Source organism: Saimiri boliviensis, chromosome 11 (genome assembly GCF_048565385.1).
Source record: "Saimiri boliviensis isolate mSaiBol1 chromosome 11, mSaiBol1.pri, whole genome shotgun sequence".
Classification (NCBI taxonomy): domain Eukaryota; kingdom Metazoa; phylum Chordata; class Mammalia; order Primates; family Cebidae; genus Saimiri; species Saimiri boliviensis.
In genome coordinates, this window is record NC_133459.1 from 31,549,385 (window position 1) to 31,569,341 (window position 19,957).

Consider the following 19,957-nt stretch of genomic DNA (forward strand, 5'->3'; position numbering starts at 1 on the left):
TTGGTCAGGCTGGTCTTGAACTCCCGACCTCAGGTGATCCACCTACCTCGGCCTCCCCAAGTGCTGGGATTTTTTTGTTTTTGTTTTTTGTTTAAGACGAAGTCTTGTTCTATAGCCCAGGCTGGAATGCAGTGGTGCAGTTTTGGCTCACTGCCACTTTTGTCTCCTGGGTACAAGCAATTATTTTGCTTTAGCCTCCTGAGTAGCTGGGACTACAGATGTGTGCTACCATGCCTGGCTAATTTTTGTATATTTAGTAGAGATGGGGTTTCACCATGTTGGTCAGGCTGGTCTCAAACTCCTGACCTCATGATCTGCCCGCCTCGGCCTCCCAAAGTGCTGGGATTACAGGCATAAGTCACCTTGCCCACCCTATTTTCTGTTTTTTAATGGGAGTCATCCTAATGGTGTAAAGTGGTCAGTTTTTATAATTTTAGACATTCTAATATAGTGTAGTGATAGCTTGTAGTTTTCATTTGCATTTCCTTAATGAGTAATAATATTGACCATCTTTTCATGTGCTTGTTTGCCATCTGAATGTCTTCTTTGAAGTATTTTTTGCTCATTTAAAAAATTGGATTATTTTATTATTACTTAGTTTTGAGAGTTCTTTAAATACATATTCCAAATGCAGGTTTCTTTGCCAGATAAGTAATTTGCAAATATTTTCTCCCAGTATATTTCTTGTCTTTTCATTACCATGAGTGTCTTTTAAAGAACAGATATTCTTAGTTTTGATGAAGTTAATTTGTTTATTTTTATTTATTTATTTTTCTTGGTAGTCACTGGTTATAGCAGATGAAGTAAGTTTAGTCAGGTTTTTAAATTTTTTATTGATTATGCTTTATTGATTATGCTAAGAAATATTTTCCTAAAAGAAAGGCCACAAAAAATTTCTCCTGTGTTTTCTTCTAGAAGTTTTTTTTTTTTTTAATTCAGTCTCTGTAGACACTGCCAAAAATTGCCAACACCGACTGCCTATATTTCAAGTCGTTATGGCAGGGTATTGGGAAAAGTTTTCAATTAGCAATAATCGAGCCTTGGATAAACCTCATTGACTATGATACTGCCACTGTGCAAATGTTCTTCTAGAAGTTTTATAGCTCTAGGGGTTACATTCCTTTTAAAATTTATTCTGTATATGGTGCAAGATATGGATTAAAGCTTGTAATTGTAACAAAAAATACGGTTTTATAAGGGGTTAAAAAAGAAAAAAAAGCTTGTAATTGCGGAACTTTGAGGCTGAGGTGGGAAGATTGCTTGAGCCCAAGAGTTCGAGACCAACCCGGGCAATGTGGTGAAGCTCTGCCTCTACCAAAAAATAAAACTAAAAAAAAAAAAGCCAGGCGTGGTGACACCCACCTGTAGTCCTAGCTACTCAGAAGGCTGAGGCAGGAGGGATCGCTTGAGCCCAGGAGAGGGAGGTTGCAGTGAGCTGAGATCGCAGTACTACACTCCAACCTGGGTGACAGTGTAAGACTGTCTCAAAAAGAAAAAAAGATAGGAAAATAAGGCTTATTTTCTTGGCACATGGATATTCAGTTGGTTCTTTACCATTTACTGAAGAGACTCCATTCTGCATTGAATTGTCTTTGTACCTTTGTCAAAAATCAGTTGTCTAGAAAAATCAGCTTTCCAGAAAAAAAAAGGCTAATGTGTTCCACTGATGTTGCTATTTTTTGGTTGTGTTGGCTTTTGTAGATTGTTTGCATTTCCATAGAAATTTTAGAATTAGGATACCAGTTTCTTTAAAAAGGCCTGCTAGGATTTTGTTTGGGATTGGATTTTGATGGGGATTGTATTGAGTCTATTTAAATAAATAAAATAAAACTGAGGGAGAAGGCCGGGCGCGGTGGCTCAAGCCTGTAATCCCAGCACTTTGGGAGGCTGAGGCGGGTGGATCACGAGGTCAAGAGATCGAGACCATCCTGGTCAACATGGTGAAACCCCGTCTCTACTAAAAATACAAAAAATTAGCTGGGCGTGGTGGTGCGTGCCTGTAATCCCAGCTACTCAGGAGGCTGAGGCAGGAGAATTGCCTGAACCCAGGAGGCAGAGGTTGCGGTGAGCCGAGATGGCGCCATTGCACTCCAGCCTGGGCATCAAGAGCGAAACTCCGTCTCAAAAAAAAAAAAAAAAAACTGAGGGAGAAATAATACTTACTTTTTTGAGATGGAGTCTCGTTTTGTTGCCTAGGCTATCGTGCAGTGGCACAATCTCAGCTCACTGTAACCTCTGCCTCCAGTTCAAGCTGTTCTCTTGCCTTAGGCTCCCAAGTAGCTGGGATTAAAAGCACCCGCCACTACACTCAGCTAATTTTTGTATTTTTAATATAGTTGGGGTTTCACCATGTTGGCTAGGCTGTTCTGGAACTCCTGACCTCAGGTGATCAGCCCTCCTTGGCCTCCCAAAGTACTGGGATTACAGGTGTGAACCACTGTGCCTGGCTTAAGCCACCTCGCTGGGCTCAGAATTAATGTTTTAATACCAAATTTTTTGATCAAAATCATCTTTAATTTCCTTCAGCAATGTTTTGTAGCTTTTGGACAGTCCGGCACATCTTTTATCCAATTTATCCCTGAGTGTTTCAAATTGCGATGCTTTTGTAAAATGATGTATTTTTTAAAATTTCAATATTTGTTTATTGCTGTTATATAAAAATGTAATTGATTTTTGTATCTTGATCTTCTATAGTCTTCCTAAATTATTTTATTATTTTGGTAACTTTTTAATAGATTTCATCAGGTTTTTTTCTGTAGGTTTTCGTATTGTCAGCAAATACATTTTTCCTTGTTTCTTTCTGACTTGGATCCCTTTTATTTGTGTTTCTTGTGGTGCCTAAGACCTCCATTTAAGTACAAATAACGAGCTCTATTCTGTTGTTGATTTTTTTCTTTCTTTCTTTCTTTTTTTTTTTTTTTTTTTTTTTTTTTTTTTTTTTTTTTTTTTGTGGTTGAGTCTCACTCTGTTGCCCATGCTGGAGTGCAGTAGCTCAATCTCAGCTCATTGCAATCTCTGCCTCTCAGGTTCAAGCAATTCTCCTGCCTCTGCCTCCCGAATAACTGGGACTACAGTTGCCAACCACCGTGCCTGGCTAATTTTTCTATTTTTAGTAGAGACGAGGTTGCACCATGTTGGCTAGGCTGGCCTCGAACTCCTGACCTCAGGTGATCTGGCTGCCTCAGCCTCCCAAAGTGCTGGGATTACAGGCATGAGCCACTGTGCCGGGCCAATTTTTTGTATTTTTAGTAGAGGTGGGGTCTTGCCATGTTAGTTAGCCAGGCTGGTCTTGAACTTCTGGCCTCAAATGTTCTGCCTGCTTCTGCCTACCAAAGTGGTAGGGTTACAGGTGTGAACCATTGTGCCTGGCCATTATTGATTTTTGAAAAACATTTAGAGCTGGGCACAGTGGATCATATCTGTAATCCCAGTAGTTTGGGAGGCCAGTTTGGGAGGATCATTTGTGCCCAGGAGTTTGGGACCAGCCTAAGTGACAGAGCAAACCATGTTTCATTACTAATTTTTTTGAGATAGGGTCTTGTTCTCTGTCGCCCAGGCTAGAGTGCAGTGGCGCTTTTTAAAATTAGCTAGGCATGGTGGCACATGCCTATAGTCCCAGCCACTCTGGAGGCTGAGGTAGGAGGGAGGATTGCTTGAGCTGAGGAAGTCAAGGCTGCCTGGGTTCAAGCAATTCTCCTGCCCCAGCCTCCCAAGTAGCTGGGACTACAGGCGTGTGCCACCATGCCCAGCTAATATTTTGTATTTTAGTAGAGATGGGATTTCACCATGTTGGCCAGGATGGTCTCCATCTCTTGATCTTGTGATCTGCCTGCCTCGGTCTCCCAAAGTGCTAGGATTACAGGTGTGAGCCACTGTGCCTGGCCCCCTTATTTTTATGTTTAAATTAGATGTCTTACAGGCAGAATATAATTGGTAGCTGAGTTTTGCTTTTTTTTTTTTTCTGTCTCACAATCTCAGTCTTTAATTGGAGTGTTAATCCATTTACCTTTAATGTACAATCCCATATGGTTGGATTTAAATCTACCATCTTGTTACTTTCTATTTGTTTTTTCTTTTTTCATCTTTTCCTAATTTTTTAAGTATTTTTTAGTATTTCATTTTATCTCCATGGTTTACTTACTACCTATATCTCTTTGTTGTATTTTTATTTTATTTAAATATAATAAAATAATATTTATTATATTTTGGAAATGGGATCTCACTCTGTTGCCTAGGCCAAAGTGCAGTAACTTACTGTAGTCCTGACCTCCTGACCTCAAGCAGTCCTCTCACCTCAGCCTTTCAAAGTGCTGGGATTGCAGGCATGAGCCACCAAGCCCAGCATGTTATTTTTACTTTAAACAGTAAATTATCTTTTAAAGACATCATCTAAATAGGAGAAATAGCCTTTTATATGTACTCACATACTTTATAGTGCTTTTGATTTTTTTCTATAGATCCAAGTTTCCATCTGGTACTATTTTCTTTTCCTAATGAACTTCTTTTAATGTTTCTTGTACTGCATATCTACTGATGATGAAGTGTCTTTGCTTTTATTTAGAATGTGTTTATTTTGCCTTCATTTAAAAAGCTTTTTATTTTGAAAAATTAAAGACACGTAAGTTTCAAGGCTCCCCTCAGTTGTTTCTTTTCCCTCAGGGATCACAATTCTCAATAGTCTGAAACCACTTGTTTCATGTATTTTGCCTAGTTTCTAGTAGCGTACAATGATAGGTTAAGTCCCCCATTCATCTTACCTAAAAATGGAAATACCTGCCTTGATTTTTATTGAAGATCATAAACAGCAATGGTTATATAAATTCTGATTCTGAATTTGCCAAGACTGTTTAGGACATTCATATATCATTCAGTGTCCCCTGTATCACTTCATAAATGAGTTACATAATAATTCCTGTTTTTTACTTTTCGCCTTGCCTGCAAGGAAAATCAGTCAAGATTTCTACTAGATCATCGCAGTTGTGTTGACTTATGCCTGACACATTTGCATTCTTGCCTTCTACTTATTTTTTCTTTTCATTGATATTTTATTAATCTGTTTATAAAAGCAGTAGCCTATGTCCCTTGTAGCACATTTTATCTTTTCTTCCTTCTCCATTCCCTTCCTCTATTAAGTATTTTACATTGCATGGAACAGAGACATTGTAATTGCCTTTAAGTAACTGAGTTTAAGGATTTACAGTAAAAGATGAAGATTAGATGAGACTGTTTTCACTAGGCCTCCTAGTGTAAAGAATCAACCATAGAGCCGAACCACTTGCTCCATCAGAAACGTGTGCTTCTGGCCAGGCATGCCTTATGCCTGTCATGAGCACTCTGGGAGGCCGAGGTGGGTGAATCACTATATCAGTCAGGAGTTTGAGGTCAGCCTGGCCAATATGGTGAAACCCTGTCTCTACTAAAAATACAAAAATTAGCCAAGTGTGGTGGCAGGTGCCTATAACCCCAGCCACTCGGGAGGCTGAGGCAGGAGAATCACTTGAAACCGGAAGGCAGAGATTGCAGTGAGCTGAGATCACGCCACTGCACTCCAGCGTTGGCAAAGGAGCGAAACTGTGTCTCAAAAGAGAGAGAGAAATGTGTTCCTCTGTCCCTCATTGGGATTTTCCCTAATCTAGTCTGTTTCTGTGACCAGTACTTTTGTTGCTCTCTATTAGCTATCTCATGTAACTGTTTTTCCTAGAGCCCTGCCGGTGTGCTGTTCTCTCTCTTGTTCTCATTACTAATGCTGACATTAACATTCCAAAGGAGAGTATCTGATTGGTTTACTTAATGACCTGTTGGTGCCAAGCAGCCTTCTAGGTCATTAGATCTTTAGCCAGCTGAGAGAATTTCTGTTCTTTGGTCATGTGCCACACTTGTTTGAGTTAGGGTCATGTGGATGATATAAAATATGATGTCCTATAAAATCTGTCAGAGACTGGGTAGGGTAGCTCATGCCTGTAATCCAAGCACTTTGGGAGGTCAAGGCGGGCGGATCACGAGGTCAGGAGTTCAAGACCAGCTTGACCAACATGGTGAAACCCTGTCTCTACTAAAATTGCAAAAATTAGTTAGACATGGTGGCAGGCGCCTATAATCCCAACTACTCAGGAGACTGAAGCAGGAGAATTGCCTGAACCTGAGAGGCGGAGGTTGCAGTGAGCCGAGATCACGCCACTGCACTCCTGGGCAACAGAGCAAGACTCCATCTCAAACAAAACAAAAGCTGTCAGATTGGCACAGCAGGTACTCAACATTATCCATTCTCCTCCATTATGTTATAAAAATTGATTCGATTTTTGGCCGGGCGCGGTGGCTCAAACCTGTAATCCCAGCACTTTGGGAGGCCGAGGCGGGTGGATCACGAGGTCGAGAGATCGAGACCATCCCGGTCAACATGGTGAAACCCCGTCTCTACTAAAAATACAAAAAAATTAGCTGGGCATGGTGGCACGTGCCTGTAATCCCAGCTACTCAGGAGGCTGAGGCAGGAGAATTGCCTGAACCTGGGAGGCGGAGGTTGCCGTGAGCCGAGATCGCGCCATTGCACTCCAGCCTGGGTAACAAGAGCGAAACTCCGTCAAAAAAAAAAAAAAATTGATTCGATTTAAACTTATTAAGAACTGTTAATAAACTGGATGTTTCCCCAAAACCAGTCACCTTCATATTTTTTGGATTTAGATGAATTGTTTACCTCATTCCTGAAATATTGGGGTTTTTTCCCTTCTTTCATTCTTAGTCACAAAACAAAGGACAATCTTTACCACCTTTTAGCCACAACTTAAAATAAATCCATGGTACTGATTGTTGGTCCAAGAAAGCCCATCTGTTAGAGACTATGAAGAGAAGAGAAAATTCAAATGTTCCCATTTGTGTTAGCATCTCTAAATTTGGAGGAAGATGAGGTTGAAACTCTAAGCTAAAATGGGGTTTTCGGATTATTAGCTCCACCTGGGTCTGAATCCTGGCTTTTCTCATTTACTAGATGATGAGTATCTTTTCTTTCTTCTTTTTTTTCTTTTCTTTTTTTTTTTTGGAGACAGTATTTTGCTCTGTCACCCAGGTTGGAGTGCAGTGGCATGATCATGGCTCACTGCAACCTCAACCTCCTGAGTTCAGGTCATCCTCCCATCTCAGTCCCCTGGAATAGGTGGGACTACAAGTGTGTACTGCCACACATGGGTACTTTTTGTAGAGATGGGGTTTCACCATGTCGCCCAGGCTGGTCTTGAACTCCAGTGTTCAAGCCATCTGCCTTGCCTCGGCCCCTCGAAGTGCTGGTGATGAGTATCTTTCTAAGCTTCAGTTTACTTGTGAATAAAATGGAGGTTGTAGAGTTTGTCATCTGTGATTGTTAGGATTAAATAAGATACATGCAAATGTTAGCTCCCAGTGTTTCTAGATCATTAAATCTTATTAATAAGGGTTAGACTAGTCTAACAATAAGTTATTAGTGTTAAGGAAAATTAAAATTTTTTGGTACATGAGCTGAGATCTAATTATTGAGACCTTATTTACAAGAGTCATAGTGCCATATGATTTTTACTTTCTAATCTCAGCTATGAAATGTTGGTCCCAGAAAATTTTTTAAGGAAATTCTATCCTATGATAGTTTTCTATTTTAGGAATTCTGGCTTTGTCACTAGATATGTGACCTTGGGCAAATTAGTTAACTTTTATGTGCCTCAGTTTCTTTACAGTTTTATATACTTTTGTCTGTAAAATGGGGGAAATACCTTATATAATTGTTGTAAAGAATAAATGAGTTGATATATATAAAGCACATAGGACAGTTCCTTTATTTATTTATTTAAACAAACTTGATATATAGTGTTATTTAAATTGCTGCTGCTGGATTTGACTCCAGCGGTTAAATATTTGAATATTAGGCTCTTTTGGCTTAATTGGCTATTCTTCTCATCATTTAACAAGAATAGATATGTTTATAATCTCCATTGCCAGATTCATTTTCTAAAATGCAAGTGATAAGTGGTGAGTGAGCTGAAGGACACCTTCTATAGATAATCTTTTTGTTTTGTTTTGAGACAAAGTCTCACTCCGTCCCCCAGGCTGAAGTGCCAGTGGCACGATCTTGGCTCACTGCAACCTGTGCCTCCTGGGTTCAAGTGATTCTTCTGCCTCAGCCTCCCAGGTAGCTGGGATTACAGGCATGTGCGACCACACCCGGCTAATTTTTGTATTTTTAGTAGAGATGGGGTTTCACCACATTGGTGAGGCTGGTTTCAAACTCCTAACCTCAGGTAGATCGATCCTCCTTGGCCACCCAAAGTACTGAGATTACACCCAGCCATCTGTAGATAATCTTGTGGTTTCATTTTGATGGACACAGAATTTCCATATATTATTAGCCCTTCTTTATTATGCTTTGGCAGGAAAAATGTACCTTAAAATTTTTATAAAGCTGATTCTCCCCTGACCCACCTCCCATTGAAATGTCCATTTTGGGTGGCCACAGGGAGTGGAATCCTAGCTATGTGAAAGTAGGGTATTGGGCCGGGCACGGTGGCTCACTCCTGTAATCCCAGCACTTTAGGAGGCTGAGGCAGGTATATCACAAGGTCGGGAATTTGAGACCAGCCTGGCCAATGTGGTGAAACCCCGTCTCTACTAATAATTCAGAAATTAGCAGGGGCTGGGTGCAGTGGCTCACGTTGTAATCCCAGCACTTTGGGAGGCTGAGGCAGATGGATCACAAGGTCAGGAGTTCAAGACCAACCTGGCCAACATGGTGGAACCCTGTCTCTACTAAAAAATACAAAAATTAGGCACCGTGGCGGGCACCTATAATCCTAACTACTCGGAAGCTGAGGAAGGAGAATCGCTTGAACCTGGGAGGTGGAGGTTGCAGTGAACCGAGATCTCATCACTGCACTCTAACTAGTCTGCGAGACAGAGGAAGGCTTCGTCTCCAAAAAAAAAAAAGCCAGGCTTGGTGGTGTGCGCCTGTAGTCCCACTTAAGAGGCTGAGGCAGGAGAATCGCTTGAATCTGGGGAGCAGAGGTTACAGTGAGCCAAGATTGCACCACTGCACTCCAGCCTGGGTGACAGAGTGAGACTCCGTCTCAAAAAAAAAAAAAAAAAAAAAGTGGGATATTCAGACCTTTGATTATAGCTTAACAAATCCAGCAGATAAGGAATTTTCTAATCAAGAGCTACTTCCTTCACAAGGAAACTCATTTCTGATTTGTATTTTCTTCTCAAGGAGTGACAATAATTCCTTTTCTTTCCATATTAGTGAGATTGAACATTCTTTTTATCATGTTTATTCATCATTTGTAATAATTTTGTGAGTTACCTATTTATGCTCTTGACCTTTTTTTTAAAAGACTTTGTAGAAAAAGGACATTAAACTGTCCATTTCAGTTGGTTTTTTTTTTTTTTTTTTTTTTTGAGACGGAGTTTCGCTCTTGTTACCCAGGCTGGAGTGCAATGGCGCGATCTCGGCTCACTGCAACCTCCGCCTCCTGGGTTCAGGCAATTCTCCTGCCTCAGCCTCCTGAGTAGCTGGGATTACAGGCACGCGCCACCATGCCCAGCTAATTTTTTGTATTTTTAGTAGAGACGGGGTTTCACCATGTTGACCAGGATGGTCTCGATCTCTTGACCTCGTGATCCGCCCGCCTCGGCCTCCCAAAGTGCTGGGATTACAGGCTTGAGCCACCGCGCCTGGCCTAAACTGTCCATTTCAAATATATTTTTCATTTTGTCATTTATCTTTCATTTGGTCATGCCTTTTTTTTTTTTTTTGTAGATGGAGTTTCGCTCTTGTTACCCAGGCTGGAGTACAATGGCACGATCTTGGCTCACCGCAACCTCCGCCTCCTGGGTTCAAGCAATTCTCCTGCCTCAGCCTCCCAAGTAGCTGGGACTACAGGCATGCGCCACCACACCCAGCTAATTTTTGTATTTTTAGTAGAGATGGGGTTTCACCTTGTTGACCAGGATGGTCTCAATCTCTTAACCTCGTGATCCACCCGCCTCTGCCTCCCAAAGTGCTGGGATTATAAGCGTGAGCCACCGCACCCCGCCTGGTCATGTTTTTTTAACAGAGAAAATTTTAATTTTAATGTAATCTATAAAGTTTTCCCAAAATTGGTATCTTATTATGGTTTGAAAAATAATTGAGTGCCATAAAATGTCATAGTTTATGTGCAGATGTATCCATTTAATAAACATTTTTCATTACAAATTAGAAGTAAAATTTAAATTTAAAATTTAAAATAAATTTAATTAAAATAAATTAGAAGGTGATTTCACAGGATTTGCAGAGTCTTTGCAAGCTAACATAGGCCTGAGGCACTAACACCATAGTAGCTACTGCTCACTGCACACATGCTGTGTGCCACAGCAGTGTGCTAGGTCTTTTATGTATAATATTCCTCAAACTGAACTTCAAGCTAAATTGTATTGTATGCTTTTCATAGATGAGGAGTGAGGCCTAAAGAAGTGAAATAATTTGCCCAGGGTCACAGAGCTAATTGATGAATTGGAATTTTAACTCAACTCTGCCTAACTCCAAAATATATAATATACTTTTTCTTTTTTTTTTTTGAGACGGAGTTTCGCTCTTGTTACCCAGGCTGGAGTGCAATGGCACGATCTCGGCTCACCTCAACCTCCGCCTCCTGGCTTCAGGCAATTCTCCTGTCTCAGCCTCCCGAGTAGCTGGGATTACAGGCACACGCCACCATGCCCAGCTAATTTTTTGTATTTTTAGTAGAGACAGGATTTCACCATGTTGACCAGGATGGTCTCAATCTCTTTTTTTTTTTTTTTGAGACAGAGTTTCGCTCTTGTTACCCAGGCTGGAGTGCAATGGCGCAATCTCGGCTCACTGCAACCTCCACCTCCTGGGTTCAGGCAATTCTCCTGCCTCAGCCTCCTGAGTAGCTAGGAATACAGGCACGAGCCACCATGCCCAGCTAATTTTTTGTATTTTTAGTAGAGATGGAGTTTCACCATGTTGACCAGGATGGTCTCAATCTCTCAACCTTGTGATCCACCTGCCTCGGCCTCCCAAAGTGCTGGGATTACAGGCTTGAGCCGCCACGCCCAGCCTATATAATACACTTTTTCTACAAAGCTCTATTTTTTGAAGCTTCAAATAAATTAAATTTTGTTCTAAAAGTTACGTTACTTTTACTAGAACTTGACAATATGAGCCTAGTGAGACTGGTCTTGGTTCCTGAAAGCACAGTAGATGATAATGAAAAACAGATAAACTAGCTGAGAGTAAAGTCTCCACTGTCTAGGGCAGTGGTTTTCAAAGTGTGATTCTCAGCTGGGTGAGGAGTTAGAGACCAGCCTGGCCAACATGGTGAAACCCTGTCTCTACTAAAAATACAAAAATTAGCTGGATGTAGTGGCAGGCTCTTGTAATCCCAGACTAAGGCAGGGGAATCTTGGAGGAGGAGGTTGTAGTGAGCTGAGATCATACCACCTGACTCCAGCCTGGGTAACAGTGAGACTCCATCTCAAAAAAAAAAAAAAAACAAAAAGCAAAAAATGTGGTTCTTAGACCACTGGCATGAGCATCACTTGGGAATTTGCTCAAAATGCGAATTCTCAGGCCCTACCCAGATCTGTAGTTTTCTGATTATGTATAATCAGAAAGTCTGGAGTCTAGGCCCAACAATCGTGCTTTATAATACCTCCAGTTGATTATAATATATTTTACAATTTGCGAACTACTGGTCTAGGGATATTATTTCCTAACTAGTGCTTTATTTCTGCTTCTATTGAGATTTTAGCCGAAGTCTAAATCCTTGAGTGCAAAATTAGCATTATTTTGCATAGTGGCAAGGACATGGAGTCACACTGGAGGTAGTTGAATCCTGGGTTATCAAGAATTTCAGGGCCAGGCATGGTGGCTCATGTATGTAATCCCAGCACTTTGGGGGGCCAAGGTGGGTGGATCATTTGAGGTCAAGAGTTCGAGACCAGCCTGGCCAAAATAGTGAAACCTTGTCTCTAGTAAAAATACAAAAATTAGCCGGGCATGGTGGTAGGGGCCTGTATCAGGCAGGAGACTCGCTGGAACCCAGGAGACAGAGATTTCAGTGAGCCGAGATTGTGCCACTACACTCCAGCCTGGGCACTGAGCGAGACTCTGTCTCAAAAAAAAAAGAATAATTTCAGGCAAGTTCACCTCCCTGAGCCACAGTTTCCCATCTTTGAAATGATATAACATCTATCTCCAGATAAGATTTTTTTTAGAATTAAGTAAAATAATAATGTAAAGTGCCTAGTACATTGCCAGGATCCCAGGTGTTTGAGAAATTGCCTCTAGCAATTTTTCTTGTTAGCAAAGAGCGCCCACCTCCATCTGTTCTAAATTCCTCTTGTTTCTTGAATGTATTTGCTATTTTTTTTGTCTCTGGGGCTTTGCATTAACTGTTTTCTCTTGGACATCCAACCTGCTACCCCTCTTTATCTCGCTAGCTTTTATACATCCTTTAGATCCCTGCTATAGTTACTCCCCCTGGAGAGGGATTTCCCTAACCCTCACCCTGCAGTCTCTATAGCAGTCTGTATTTCTTTACCACTGCATTTATCACACCACTTTAGAATCATCTGTCTCCTATGTAAACTTCATTGAGGCAGTGTCTTGTTCACTGCCATATTCCTAGGGACAAGTGAAGTTCCTCATGTATTGTAGGAGCTAAGTGTTGAATGAATGAATGGTGGCTGCCATTATTGCTTCACCTTCATCCTCCAAGAGCAATCTCCCCGTTCTGGTTTATAGTTTTTGTGCTGACTGCTTGTGATAATCATAAGTATATATTGTTGAGAACAGTGCCCGTTTTCTCTTTCACTGAAAGCACATACTTTGACCTTGGCTGACACAGTAGTTCATTCAGCTATTTCCTAACCACTGATCCCTGTGTATCACAGGTATCTCCGGGGAGCTATATGCCTTGATGGATCAAGTTCATCATATGCAACACTCAAAATGGCAGCATCCTTCAGACCTCACTACAAGGTGAGTGTGATTAGGAGGAGGAGGAGAAGGGGCAGGGCATGGTGGCTCACGCCTGTAATCTTAGCACTTTGGGAGGCCAAGACAGGCGGATCATTGGAGGTCAGGAGTTTGAGACCAGTCTGACCAACATGGAGAAACTCCGTCTCTACTAAAAATACAAAATTAGCCGAGTGTGGTGGCCCATGCCTATAATCCCAGCTACTCGGGAAGCTGAGGCAGGAGAATAGCTTGAACCTGGGAGGTGGAGGTTGCTGTGAGCCGAGATCGTGCCATTGCACTCCAGCCTGGGCAACAAGAACGAAACTTTGTCTCAAAAAGAAAAAAGGAGCGCCGGGCGCGGTGGCTCAAGCCTGTAATCCCAGCACTTTGGGAGGCCGAGGTGGGTGGATCACGAGTTCGAGAGATCGAGACCATCCTGGTCAACATGGTGAAACCCCGTCTCTACTAAAAGTGCAAAAAATTAGCTGGGCATGGTGGCACGTGCCTGTAATCCCAGCTACTCAGGAGGCTGAGGCAGGAGAATTGCCTGAACCCAGGAGGCGGAGGTTGCAGTGAGCCGAGATCGCGCCATTGCACTCCAGCCTGGGTAACAAGAGCGAAACTCCGTCTCAAAAAAAAAAAAAAAGGAAAAGAATAGAATGGCTGGGCACAGTAGCTCACACCTATAGCTCAGCACTTCGGGAGGCCAAGGTGGGTAGGTCACTTGAAGTCAGGAGTTTGAGAGCAGCCTGGCCAACATGGCAACATGTACTCCAACCTGAGTGGCAGAGTGAGATTCCATCTAAAAAAAAAAGAAAGGGTGGAGTTTGGCTGCAGAAGGAATACAGTGGGGATTAGGGGTTGGAATTGTTTAATTCAAGAGGTGAGGGGGAAAAAGAAGCGATGCAGCTTAATGGAATAAGAACTGGACTGAGGCTGAGCACAGTAGCTCATGCCTGTGATTCCAGCATTTTGGGAGGCCAAAGTGGGAGGACTGCTTGAGCCCAAGAGTTCAAGACCAGCCTGGCCAACATGGTGAGACCCTTCACTACAAAAAATTAAAAACTAGCTGGGCGTGGTGGTGTGTGCCTGTAGTCCCTGAGAGTGACTGAGAGAGGAGGATTGCTTGACGCCTAGAAGCTTGAGGCTATGGCAAACAGTGATTGTGCCACTGCACTCCAGCCTGGGCAGGGCAAGACCCTCTCTCAAAAAAAAAAAAAAAAAAAACCTCAGACTGAAATTCAGGAAACCTGAGTTCCAATACTAGCTTTGCAACTTGATGTCAAAGGAAAGACCTTTCTAATTCTGAAATCTTCTGGAATTTTTTTTTAAGACTCAAATTTAATATTACAGTCGCCTGGATTCTTGTTGCAGGGTGGCTGTACCAATTTATTTAGTTATTCTGATTCAGCTACTCAAAAACCTTGGAATCATCCTTTACTCTTTTTCACCTCATATTCAATCCCATAGGCTTTGCATGTACAGTTGTCCTTGGTATTCATGAGGGATTAGTTCCAGGACTCTTTTTAGATAGCAAAATCCACAGATGCCACGCTCCTTATATAAAATGCCATAGTATTTGCATAACCTGTGCACATCCTTCCATATACTTGATTAATCATCTCTAGATTACTTATGATACCTAATACAGTATAAATGCTATGCAGATAGTTATACTGTATTGTTTAGGAAATAATGACAAGGAAAATCTGGACATGTTCAGTACAGATGGAACCATCCATTTTTTTTCTTTGAATATTTTCAACTCACAGTTGGTTAAATCCATGGATACGGAACCCACAGATGTGGAGGGTCAGCTGTATATCCAAAGCCTAACTATTTTTCACCATTTCACCTGGATTGTTGCAAGTGACAATTGCAGCATTTCACCTGGATTGTTGCAGTCTCCTAAATGCCTTCCCTGCTTCTCCCCTTGCCAATGCACTGTTCACAACTCAGCAGCCAAGGAGATTCTTTTAAAGCATAAGTCAGATTTGCTAATGTTTTCCAGTGGCTTCCCGTCTCACATCTTCCCATTCTCATAATCCCGTACAAAGGCCTATATGCTTTGGCCTGTGCTCACCAACTTCATCTCCTAATACTCTTCCCTTACTTCAGGGTCTTTACACTTATGTTCCCTCCGTAGTTTTCAAAATTACAGCATTTCTCAGAAGGAAAGGCAGTGTAGTATAATGGTTATTAAATAAATTCTGGAGTGAGATGTGAGTTTAAATCCAGGATCTTCTACTTAACTCTACTGCATAACCTTGGGTAAGTTATTAACCTGAGGCTTAATTTCCTTACCTATACAAGGAGTTAATGAAAATACTGGTAGGTTTGTCGCAGTATTAAGTGAGGAGAGATATTTTAAGAATTCAGCAAATACTTGCATATAGGGCTAGATAAATGTCAGGTACTGTTAGAATTATTTCCAACCCTGGCTACTACTCATAATCACCTGTGGAGATAGCTAAAAATACAGATTTTCAGGTCCTGATTCCAGGTATTCTAAGTCGTTAAGTCTGGAAAGAGGTAGAGGTCAAGAATCCGTATCCGTTTTTTTTTTTTAATTTTAGAATCTGTATCTTTAAAAAGCTTCCTAGATTGTTATTAGGAGCACTTTCAGAGTTGAAAATGGGATCAAATTATCTCAGAGCATCTTGCTCAGAACCCCAGCCAGCACATAACTAAAAGAGACTCTTCAGAAACTTTACTTTGAGTCTGTGCTATTAATTTTTCAGTCTCAAAACTTGCAATGTGATACTCACATGATGACCTACCTCTCTGGGAATTTATTCTAATTTTAACTGCTGTGTCCTGAGCAACCTTGAGCTGTGTCAGACAATAAGGTCCTCTTGGAGATACAGGTCTGATGCAAACAATGAAATAGAGATCCTATCCTAAATTCTTCCAGGAAGAAAATTTTTTTTTTCCTACTTAAACATTATTCTACATTAGTTTTTCTTAGAATACTGTGTATATGGCATATTACCATAATACCTATGGGAATTAGGTGGCTTTGGGAGTTGGAAAGAAATAGCACTTAGGATGTGGTGTTCATATAAATAAAATAGTATAAAAAAAAAGTATAAAATTTCTAAAATTGTGAGAATTATAAAATTAATATCTAATTTCCAAAAGTAAAGATCTTCCTTAAAATTGTTGTGCTGGCCTTTTTTTGGTATACAAATAGCCATTCCAGTTGAAATATCTTTCCTGTTTGTATTCTCCCTCTCTTGATAGAAACTATGCCCGCCGACAGAAGCATCTGCAAAGATACAGTCTGACTCAGTGGGTTGACAGGAACATGCGAAGCCACCATCGGTTCCAACGTCTCCCAGACTTCTCATACAGTTGATTTGTCTCAACCCATTGGCAGTGAAGGTCCCTATCCAGGGTCCTGCTTGGAGCAGCATTTAATGTTCTTTTGCTGTTTTGTGCTTTGCAGATTTTGAATTTTATTTTTCACAAGATTTTTATTTAAAAAACTCGTCACCTTTTGGAAATGCCCATTGCTAACTTGAATTTTTTTGTATGAAGTCCCTCCTGATTTTGTGTGTGTGTGTGTGTGTGTGTGTGTGTGTGTGTGTGTGTGTGTGTGTGTGTCTCTGTGTCTGTGTCTGTGTCTGTGTTTAAGCAAGCGTTTGGTTGGTGTAGTTTTTTGTTTTTTAATTTAAATTGAAGGTAGCTGCCTCATGAAAGCCAGCATTAAGCCAAAACACCCAGGCTCAAGCAAAAGACTCACCTCTCTGCAGAGGCAAAGTCTACTTCTGGTACCTCAAAGAAATCATTGTTCAGTCTCCCATAAGGAAGAGATTCTTTACCAGGCTGTGAGCCAGTATTAGTTGACTTGTAAATGGATATAAGTTACTCTTACTTTTTTATTTGAATCTTCTGAATACCTGTCAGTATTTTAAAGTTGGCAATCCAGGACATTATAAGTGGGATGGAGCAGGAGAAAAATCCCTTTTGAAAGGACAAGTTAAAAAAGTAAACTCTCTTCTTTCTGTATGTACTAGCTGCCTTGATTTTTTTTTGTTGTTGTTGGGGGGGGCATTTTTTCCTTCTTAATTAAACTTACTTTGCACAATAGTGTTTACAAATCTTACACATCTTTGACAGAGACTTAATGACTAATACCTTGTGGTCTTGAGACTGATTGTCTCCTTTGCCCTTCTTCAAGGATTTTCCTTTTTCTTTTTACCCCCCAGTGACCACTCTGCTTGTTAGGATTCTAGTGGCAGTATTCTTGTATCCTGTTAGACATGGATACACCTCTTCAGGATGGCTTCCTTGCTCTCTTTATTGAAGAGCTGCCAACCCAGAGCCTTGACTCTAGGGTAAGCCAGTGCTATTGTGGTATCAGTTGGTACTTAGTTTTATCTGCCAAACCCCAGCTTTAAATATGTGTGTTAGTTACAGAGCTGCCATTCTCTGGGAGAGTGTGGAATGGCACTCTTTTGTCTCCATTATCAGTTAAGAAGAGGTGTCTTTAGACCCTGGATGTTCCCATTTCATTTGGTCAAGCCCCTGAACTGCTAAAGTACATGTAATATAGTTGTGACTAAGCCTATGCACAAAAGCATTACCTGATCTTAAGGTTTGGTATTCTAACCAAAGTTGACAAGAGTATGCATCTGTCTTTTTTTAAAAAAAAAAAAAAAAAAACACAACAGTTTTACTCTTGTCACCCAGCTAGAGTGCAATAGTGCAATCTCGACTCACTGCAGCCTCTGCCTCCTGGGTTCAAGCGATTCTCCTGCCTCAGCCTCCCAAGTAGCTAGGATTATAGGGTATGTGCCACCATGCCTAGCTAGTTTTTGTATTTTTAGAAGAGATGGTATTTCATCATGTTGGCCAGGCTGGTCTCAAACTCCTGACCTCAGGTGATCCACCTGCCTCGGCCTCCCAAAGTGCTAGGATTACAGGTGTGAGCCACCACACTCAGCCGCATCTGTCTTAATGGATGTCTTAGGAATTGGTTATTTTCTCTTTATAGATAGCTCTAGACATCATTTTGGGAAGTTTTTGCAGTCTGGCATTTGTGCTGTTGTTCTCTGTGAAGGTTGTTCATAGATGCTATAGCCTCTGGTTTTGTGATTTCATCAATCCCATCTTTGTATGTGAGTAACACATTTAAAACATACCCCACTTTAGAAACTGACTTGGGAAAAGCTTGGTCATTTAAGCCAACAATAAATTTGGGTGAATGTCCCTAAGTGTTTACTGTTTTTATCTAGTCGAGGATTTGCTTTTCCTTGAACATTTGGTTTAAATTTGGTTAAATGCAAAGAAGTTCTCTTCAAAGACAGTAGTCAAAAATCTATTATTTTAGTTAGCCTACTTGGCATTTACTACATCGGTCACTTCTTCAGGTTGCCCTGAATTAGCTTGGTGGAGTGAGACATGGGACATGGCAAACATCTACCTTTGGGACCATAGCATAGTTAAATGTAGTTGGAACAGCTAGCATTGCAGCTGTTAGTTTCCTTCAGAAAACCCAAGGAGTGAAGGGACAGCATTTTGCATGGGCAAAAATCTAAGACTCATGTTCTTGCCCTCCTGGTACATGGGGTTTTAAGACTGAATGTGTAATAGGAGCACTGCTTTTGCCAAATCAAATGAGTGACAGGTTAACTAGAAAATGTGACAATCACATTTCCTCTTATCTCAAATAATTCTGTTTTTCCAAAGCTTTAGCAGCTTAATTAAATCTGTTGGACTGGGGGAGGAGAGAGCTGTTATCTAGTGGTTAACATGGTATTCTTTAAGAAGAAAAAACCAAGCCAAAGAAAACTCATTATCTGGCATGTTCGCCTTAAAGATGGTAGTGGGTAGAATCTGGAGTTTTAATCCCTTCAAAGCTGCATATCTCTTAAATTTGGTGTTGGCCTCTTAAGTCTGGTATTTCAGATGGAATTCTTGCTGTATTTTTTTTAAGTAAGTATTACGTGCATTTAACTGCTTTCTTCATCGATGACATTCCCACACATGGGTCTTGACAAAGCAGAGTAAAAATATGCTGTTTACATTGTTTACTTCTAAGTAAGGAGCCTGAAATAACCTGTAGTTTGTAATGCAGGCCCTGATTTACTTGTTGTCAGTTTCAATTATGAAACTGAAGTTTGGTGCCTCCTCTTTATCTGTTTTTTCCCTTGTAGCAGTTGTGTTTAATGTCATTAAAAAGAAATAAAAGTTCTTGTCAGTGACTTATGTACTGTGGCGGTCTGTCGTAGGCTTCGATGGAGGGTTATTTGCCTTCTTCCTTTGCGTAGGTAGGTTAGTGGGGTGGGGAGGGGGCGGCAGTTAGTAGAATGTGGTACTGGGAAGGCGAGGGTGCTTGCTCCCTATTCTTTTGAAGGTAAATTACAGTGTTGAGAAAGGTGTTCTAGCAGTTAAGAAATGCTGAAATTGATTGGGATTTGCAGCTACATATGGTGCATGTCAGGAGCCCGACATAGGGAGAGCCTGAAATACCATTATGCCTCAGTTTTTGCAGAGGGGGAAGATGGCTCAGCCCTAATCAGGCAAGCATTGCCTTTTGTTCCTTCCCATGGCTGTGTGGTTGACCTCCCTGTCTCTGCTTCTTCAGAGCTAGCACTGATCAAGAAAGAAGCCATGCTGTCCCAGAGCATTCTCTCTTTAAAGGGGATTTAAGAAACCAGAATCAGTGGTACAGAATTAATGGTTGTTCATAACCCAATTTCTCCAGAAACTGCTGCTCCTAGAAACTGGGTGAAGGTTGGATAAGTGTGGGTAGATGTGGGAGACAGTGTTCCTTAGATCCCTTTTGTGAACCCAGAAGCAAGGAAGGCAATAATAACTTGCCACCTATATTAGCCAGTGCTTTAAAAATCTGAGTTGATGCTGAGAAAACAAATAGCAACATGTTTAGCCATGCTCTCTGGTCTGCAGTTCAGTAAATTTTTTCTATATATTCTAGATAAAATACAATATTGAGTCCATGCAAAAGGC

General features: G+C 41.1%; 1 protein-coding gene and 1 non-coding gene across 4 annotated transcripts in view; one reads left to right on the forward strand and one right to left on the reverse strand.

Annotated features, from left to right (window-relative positions):
- The window catches only part of S100PBP (S100P binding protein), a 44,074-nt gene extending 24,883 nt beyond the window's left edge, over positions 1-19,191 (forward strand). For all 3 annotated transcript variants that reach the window (XM_003937554.4, XM_039474301.2, XM_074380466.1), the window contains exons 6-7: positions 12,916-13,003; positions 16,226-19,191. In XM_003937554.4, coding sequence (XP_003937603.1) covers positions 12,916-13,003; positions 16,226-16,340 — 203 coding nt within the window. In that variant the 3' untranslated portion in view covers positions 16,341-19,191. The remainder of the gene's footprint in view (positions 1-12,915; positions 13,004-16,225) is intronic.
- On the reverse strand, positions 940-1,084 carry LOC120366286 (U4 spliceosomal RNA). Its single transcript, XR_005581013.1, has one exon. It is a non-coding gene; the product is annotated as a U4 spliceosomal RNA (small nuclear RNA).
- Positions 19,192-19,957: the final 766 nt, after the last annotated feature.